This window comes from Geospiza fortis, unplaced genomic scaffold (assembly GCF_000277835.1).
Source record: "Geospiza fortis unplaced genomic scaffold, GeoFor_1.0 scaffold1831, whole genome shotgun sequence".
NCBI classification, from domain to species: Eukaryota; Metazoa; Chordata; class Aves; order Passeriformes; family Thraupidae; genus Geospiza; species Geospiza fortis.
This window is the reverse complement of record NW_005054525.1, coordinates 61,633-69,176: the sequence shown is the minus strand read 5'-3', so window position 1 is coordinate 69,176 and position 7,544 is coordinate 61,633. Positions and strand designations below refer to the sequence as shown.

Genomic DNA, 7,544 nt, shown 5'->3' with positions numbered 1-7,544 from the left:
ACTGGTATTACAGAAATGAGTACCTTGACACTCCTGAATTGCTGAGCTGTTCTGGATTTATTGATATGGACCCTAGAGGTCTGAAGGAGAATACAAATATGTTCTAAATATTGGCATAAGAAGGCAGCTGATTCCTCAACAGGCACATAGATTGATGTTTGCCATATTTATAGGCACAGCAGGGCACATGTAAATATGCCTACAAACATGCTGACCGCTGCAGGAGTCTGATGTTTGTACAGTTCAGAGGTCCAAACTGAAAAAGTTTCTTAATTTAATGGAATAAGATGGGTGTCTCCAGTGAGCTGATTACAGCCCTTATGTCAGCTGTCTGAAATACCTAATGTAAACAGTCCCCAAATCAACTAATCTCACTTCCTGTAAACAAAAGACTATGTAATTCTTTTCTCAGAAAATGGATTAAAGAGCACTTTGATTACAGTGCCTAATATCATTGCAAAGGCTTGGAAATACCCATCATTTTCTCTCTAAAATACACCCATAAGGTTTCATGGTTGACTGGGCCAAAATTCATCTTCTAACCATGGGAGCAGTTATGTCTTTATCTGAAGTACTTCCCCATTATGTCTTCCCTGTATTCCACTGTCAGATACCTGGGTGTACACCTTGGTAAGTGGCTTCTCAGTGGTTGTTTTGGTTTTTTTTTCAATGACGAATAGATAGAAGGCTCAAGAAGTGGAAGTCAAAAAGCTTGTCTTTTTAGATCCACAGTTATTCTGTGGTCCTGACATTACTTTTTCCTTCTTGGGATGTGGATGAGCTGGGCATTGTTCCCTTAGTGGTTTTGTGGGTGCTGGATTATGTAGTACAGCAAAAACTAATTCCTTGGTTTATACTTGATTTTTGTCTCTAAATGTATCAAGTGTACATTAACACTTCCTTTTGCAGCAGTGTGTGGGACCAGCCAGCAGGGTATCTTCTGCTTTTGTGCTGCTTTCCATGACCTTCTCCAATACTGGCTAGATTTTTGTTTCCCAGTGTTTTGTTTTGGTGCACTTAAACACAGTGGGGTTTGGAGTTGCTATGATTGAACTTCATGTTGCAGTAAACTGCAGATTACAGTAACTTTAGGTTACAGTAAATTGTCTTTGGGGTTTTTCAGAATTCAGAAGTTGTGTAACTTGCCAGCTCTACCACGTTTTAGCTTGTATTGAGACATTCTAAAAGTGAAATATTGACTAATTCTGGAACAAGAAACTGACTCTTAAGGTAAAAAGCACGTGGTCAGCCATTTTCTTTGATGTTTTCTGCATTAAGCTTTGAAATGTGTCACAGTTAGCTTTTAATCTATTCTGATGTACTTCACTAATTGCATGTAATTTATGGTATTGTTTGAATACATTGCCATAGGGTACAAAATCAGAAACTTAAAAAAAAATAGTCCAAGTATGTTAAATCAAGGCAAACAAGATAAGGTATAGGACTCATAATCTTTATATTTATATGAAGTGTTTGGCAAAATACTTTGTTAAAGTATGATGTCTGGCACAATACACTGTTAGCCACTGTGGACATAGACCCAATTTATTTATGCTGCTATTTATGCCTAAAACTGACACCTGGTTTACCAGTCATTAGCCCCAGGTTATGTTTTCAAGTACTGAAAACAAGCTGGCTGTTTGCCAAGTGTAAGGAATGTCCTCAGTTTTTCAGGCATTACTAACTAAAGGTTAGTATTTTTGAAGTTCCTCTGAGTAAGGACTGAAAAATATGAGAAATTAATTTAGGCTGGGAAGGAGGAGTTTTAAGAAGCAAAATCCATTAGGTAAGGTGATACAGATTGATGTGCCAGCAGTGTTTGCATAACAGACCTGCTCATGCTTTACTACATCAGGCTTCACTGGTAGTACCAAGCTAGTCCAGTTAGTGAGTGAAGTCACTTCATAAGGAAGCAGTGGCTGGTTGAGATTAAAAATCAGTAAAGCTCAAAGGAGATTGATAAAGTAAAGTTAGCTGAGGGCATATATCTCATTTTGTTAATTCAATCTGGAGTTAGGATTGCTTTAAATTACTTAGTGACATGAAGCTCTTACATTGCATTATCTATTAGTCAGTCTTTTCCTCTTTCAGTTTCTCCCAGACACCCCCATTTCTTGCTGGTATTCAGCAAGTGACCGACCCTCACTTCTAAGTTATTACAGCAATGAGTTGCTGAGAGTTATGAAGCCAGGAGCTCTTAGGTAGCTCTACACAGTCATGCAAGTATGTATTTTTAATTCTACCATGGCAGAATATTGGTTTTCACCCAGTATTATCACTGAAAGAAGCTGAGAAGAATGACTACCACACTTGATAAATGCCAGTCTCTCACTTGCAATGTTAAAAAATGCATAGATGTTCTATATATATTAAGCATTCATTTCTGATATGTAATATTAGGAGAATGTAGAAATAAAATGGGGGCAAGGAAAAAATTAATCTAGCAAAGAACTTTCCTTGAAGTCTTTCTCTCCAGTTCATTTTACCTGGAAATACTATGGATCTCTGTACCAATTTTACCAACACTTGATTTTGCAGATTGTAAAGTTTTTCTCTGACAGATTGAAACAAATGTGAAAATGTTGGAAAGTTTTATACTTGGGAAAAAGCCCCAAGACAATACTCTCTGCTTCCTAGAACAATCACTGCATTTTAGAACTTAGGAAGGTAGGATTGTTTTTAGAGAATATCAGTTTCAAGAAGGATGGTAATTGGTAACATTACATACACAATATATAATGTTACACAGGTAAACCTGATACCTGTCATTAATAAAAAACATCTCTTGAGAACTTCATGTACGTTTGGCCATTACTGGTATTTTTATTCATACAATACAGAAAACTGTTAATTTAACGTTGTACATATAATTAGTTTAGGATAATGTGATAGGAGCCTAATTGTATGTCATATACTTGGCAAATGGAAAACAGAATTATTTTTACAATTTTAAGAAATAGAAAGCAAGCTCCTGGAAAGCTTTGTGCTGGATTCACTGTGTTTAATAAAATCTGAAGAATGAAACAAAGCAAACATATGCTGCTTACATTTTTAGTTGACTCTGAATGAGGCAGCATTACAAGTGCGTTGAAGGATACCATGGAAATACAAAATAATCTGGAGGGTAATGGACAGTTCTAAATGGGTTTTAAATTTAGATAAACATTACATAATGCATTCCAGGCACATGGCATTATATATAAGCATTGTTGCTGCAGAAGGGGAGTTAATATTGTTTAAGCTCTTCAAACCTCAGCACTCCTCCTTCAAGTTATTTTCCATACATAAATAGATAGAAATCTGACCATAGTATTGCTGAAAGAAGGAGCTGCTTGTAAGATGCCTCTGGCTCTGCGTTTATAATTTTTGAGTGTAGTTAATATGATGTGTTCCTGTTTACCTACACAGTGGAACACAGAAAAGAAAGATATCAGTGGTGATACCAGTTGTCCCACAGTCTAGAAAACTTCGGCTGCTCTAAAAATCAGACCCTGGTATGCAATTTCTCAGGGATGCAGTTTTCAGTCAGGCATTGGTGCCCCAGCTCTCACTGATCACAGAGACTGGTGGTATCTGGTACCTACCAGGTATCAGATATGTTGGTATCTACCAGGTATCTACAGGGACTCCACATGCTGCCATGTGGTACCAGGACTCCCCATGAGCTATAGCTACAAATTCCTTTTTAATGTCAGTACAGTTTGATTCCTGCTACAGATACAGCTTTATTTGAAGCCCCTGTCTCCATTAAATTTACCATCTCTGCGCATTCATTAGTGAAGTGGTAGGTTGTCCCTCTATATATTAATTGATTTTGGTAAATACTTTATTTTTGTATTCATTTGAAAGCTTTCAAGTGTGTGTTTGTCATATCATGTTGAATATTAATGATAGTCCTGATACTTTCCAGGAGAAATACACACATAACCACACAGTAATTCAAAAGTCACTTGTGTGTATTAGGTATTTCAGTTGCTGAGATAATTTTTTACAAAGAGACGCCTATTCACTTTAAGTAAAAAAATCCTTAAAGGTCCTTTGCTATGAATTAGAATGCAGCATTCAAAAGCAGGTTACTTATCTTTCTGTACTGTTTTGCAATCTGTGGATTGCTGCCTTCTTTCCTGCATAATTTTTATTTTGCTGCTGAAACATGAGATCAATCCTTCCTGGAAAAAAACCTACCGCAGTCTTTTTCTTGGCTGGGGAGAGAAAAGGAGACTTTTTTTTTTTGAGTTTTGCTTTCAAGAGTTCTCATAAAGATCTCTTGTCATAGCAAAGGACATAGAGTTCCCTTGAGGAAAAAAAGCTCTCAAGTAGATGGTGGTCATTCAGTTGTGGGTCATTTTGATGTGATATATCATAGACTTAAATTTCTATGAATAATTGCTGATAGCAAACAAAACTTGTTTACCCCCAAAATGAAAGGTAAAGAAACATTTCCAAAACTGTAGGAAGCATAAATGGAACAAACAGATTCTATTTCTGCTTGGATAGTTCTTCTTTACAAACATCATTCAAAACTAAAATATTTCTCCATAGTTTCTGATAATACTAGTCTGATAGTGTGTGGGTCAGTTCAATGCAGAATAAAACAAGTACAGACCAAATGTAGTATCAAGCAGCAGTAATTGTAAGCAAGTCATCTGGAAAACATACAGGCAGATCAAATGTGGAAGAAATAAAAAAAAAACAGGGAAATAGCGGCAGAAAAATTATTTGAGTCTGACACAGAATTAAGTGTGCAAGAAGTTAAATTTTATCTAAGTATGCAGTTGCAAATGGAGATGATAAAACACACGTTGCTGAAGTTAGCCAGAGAAGCAGCCAAATGCCAAGGTGATAAATAGCAAACAATTGCAGGAGTGAAGAGCCTGTGTTCGGGGCAGGGCACGGAGCTCCTCTTCTGTGCAGGAGGATCAGCTCTGCCGCTTTCCCCCACTCTTGTCGCTTTTGTCACCGCTCATCAGCAGTGAGGAGGCTGTCAGGGAAGTGTCTCAGCGCAGATATGTGCACACTCTTCAGTCTGGCTGTCGAAGGCCTGCTCAGGAGCATAAACATGTTCTTGTGCCTTGCCCTGCAGTGCTGGTCTCAGCACTGAGCTCTGCTCCCTGTGTGTCACTGCTGGGACATGCCTTGGCAGTGCTCGCTCCTGTTCTGCTCTGCTGGAGCTCCTCACCGGGAGTACAAAAAGGGCAGAATAGCAGGAAGTGTGAGTTGAAAAAAGAGGTGTGAGATAAGGCAGCCAAGGAAAGCTGTGCTCATTTACCTTCTGTTCCTTTGGCTTCTTCCCGTTGTGACCTGCTCTGCCCAGCTTCATGTGGCAAAGTTACGCTGGCTTCTTACTCATGTCACCACTTAATTCCTTAGCTAATTGATACTGTACTTTTCATCAGAATGTCTGTTTTGCTTCCTGTATATAATAATATAGAAAAGTCATAGGCATCAATAAATAAATGTATTATCCTGGCAGTATGTTTTACTGGTGGTGGTTGTTTGGTATAGTAGCTTTTGTCTGTCTTAGCAGTAGCAATAGTATTAGACTATTTTTATATGGGAGTAGTCTGGTTGTTCTTTCATCACAAAAAGATGACCAGTGTCTAGTTTATCTATGAGCAGACTACATTATTGTCTCACAAAACAATGTCCCAGTGCTAGAACTGCTTCATTAGGTTTATGCTACATAGACATAATTATGCAGGAACTAAGAATAGCTCATCTAATTGAAAATAATGATTATACAGAAAGAACGGGTTTGATTACTGTTACTAAGCAGGCACATACCATACACCCATTCATGAACTGCGCACAACACATATGGGATTTTACAGTGTATTTGTTTTTATTAACAGTTTCTTTCCCCCATCCTAAGTACAAAGCAAAGGTGTTACAATTCATTTGCTCATTATCTTCTTTTCTCACAGACCTAGGGGGACCTTCAAGAAGGCAGTATAAACTAATATTTATCCAGTAAATTATGACAAACTAAGCTTCGAAAGAACATTCAACATTTATCCCCACACACATTTTAGAGAGGATGTAACTTAAATAATTCTCCGGGCACCACAGATGAAACTGTCTATGTGGTTTTTTATGTCTGTGTTTATACTAGTACCCTGTGGGATTAAACATCCTTTTAGAAATGCAAAATCTGCCATACTGTTAATCTCTTGATGCTCATTCTGGTTAATGCTAACGTTTAATTCTTCTTTTATCTAAAACACATAGAACCCTTCATTATGTCTTGAAAATAAAACTGAATTTTTACAGTGAAGTTGTTATAAATTTTAATTTATTTAATTACTACTCATTGCTATTACCAGGCACATGGGATAAAATTTGGTGCTGTTGTTGTCCTGTTACCTGTTAATTCTCTTCTTACTTCTGTGTCACTTTTATACTAGAATGTTTTGAGAAAAGTGATGAGATCACGAAATTTAATGTATTTGGTTTAGAAATGTTAGTAATATCCTTAGAGTCTCAAAATATTCTGCTGGTTTACCATGTTTAGCTTCCCCTCTGTTCCAACGAGCCATTTCATAGCTCTAGGCTATGTGCTAATGCTGTAGAGGCACAGAGAGATCACTACCATCAGGAATTTTTAAACAGATGACTGTTTAGAAAATGGAGAGGGAAGATGGGACATGCAGTGATGCAAACCTGCAGTAACACAACTATCAGTTTGCAGTCTGGAACCCGAGGCCTTTGCAGAAGCTGTTCTTGAGGGTTTTTGAGAAATAACAAGAAGAAAAAAGTGGAAGCAGAGTGCAGATTACTTTACCAAAGTATTCCATACTGTTGTCTTGACTCCAGAAAAGTTGCCTTTTCAGATTGTTTTTGGATTTGAAATTCAGAGAGTTTCAAGAATTTAGGACAGTTAAGTTCCCATTTTTACAAAAGCCCATTGAAGTGTTAAACACATTTTCCAGGCTATTCCTTACCAATATGATCTGATTGTGGAAGACATTTCCTATTTTTTGTGCTAATATACTTGAATTTTGCCCTTCAGAAATTTCCACGTGGCACCCAGCACTGACCCAGCATTAACTTTGAAATGTGGTAAAGGTGGTAACATTCCTCAGTTCCTTTGAGCACCATGTGTCCTGAACTCCCAGAACCCTGTTTAGGAGTCAGTCTGGTGGCCAGTCTGACCTTCTGTGCCCTTCTGTACACATTCTGGTAACATGTAAATAAATCCTAATCCTGTGTTTCTGTGAGATACTATTCTTTCCCTCTCTTTAGAAATTTTAATTACAAGCTTGGGCTGTAAATTGTGTTCCTGCAAGTAAATGAGATCCAAGGATGAACAGGACTGAAGAGCTGAGAGGGATAGTGATTTGATCCTGAAATACTTCACTGATTTGCAGTTCCTCGCAACAATTTGTCTAAGAGTGCCCTGTACAGGATAGTGTATGATAGCTGGGGTCCTTTGCTCTCACTTGCTTGATGCACCTGATACAAGACTCCTCTGCATATAAACTCTTCTCTGCTTTGTACAGAACCGCACACGCAAGAGCTAAAGCTGATGCTGCGGATCAGGCTGC

At 37.8% G+C, this 7,544-nt stretch overlaps 1 protein-coding gene across 1 annotated transcript in view; it reads left to right on the top strand.

Moving 5' to 3' along the window:
- The window catches only part of LOC102031355 (junctophilin-1), an 81,465-nt gene that overhangs the window by 46,127 nt on the left and 27,794 nt on the right, over positions 1–7,544 (top strand). Inside the window, 1 exon segment of the mRNA XM_014310404.2 lies at positions 7,500–7,543. Within this exon segment, the coding sequence (XP_014165879.2) occupies positions 7,500–7,543 (44 nt within the window).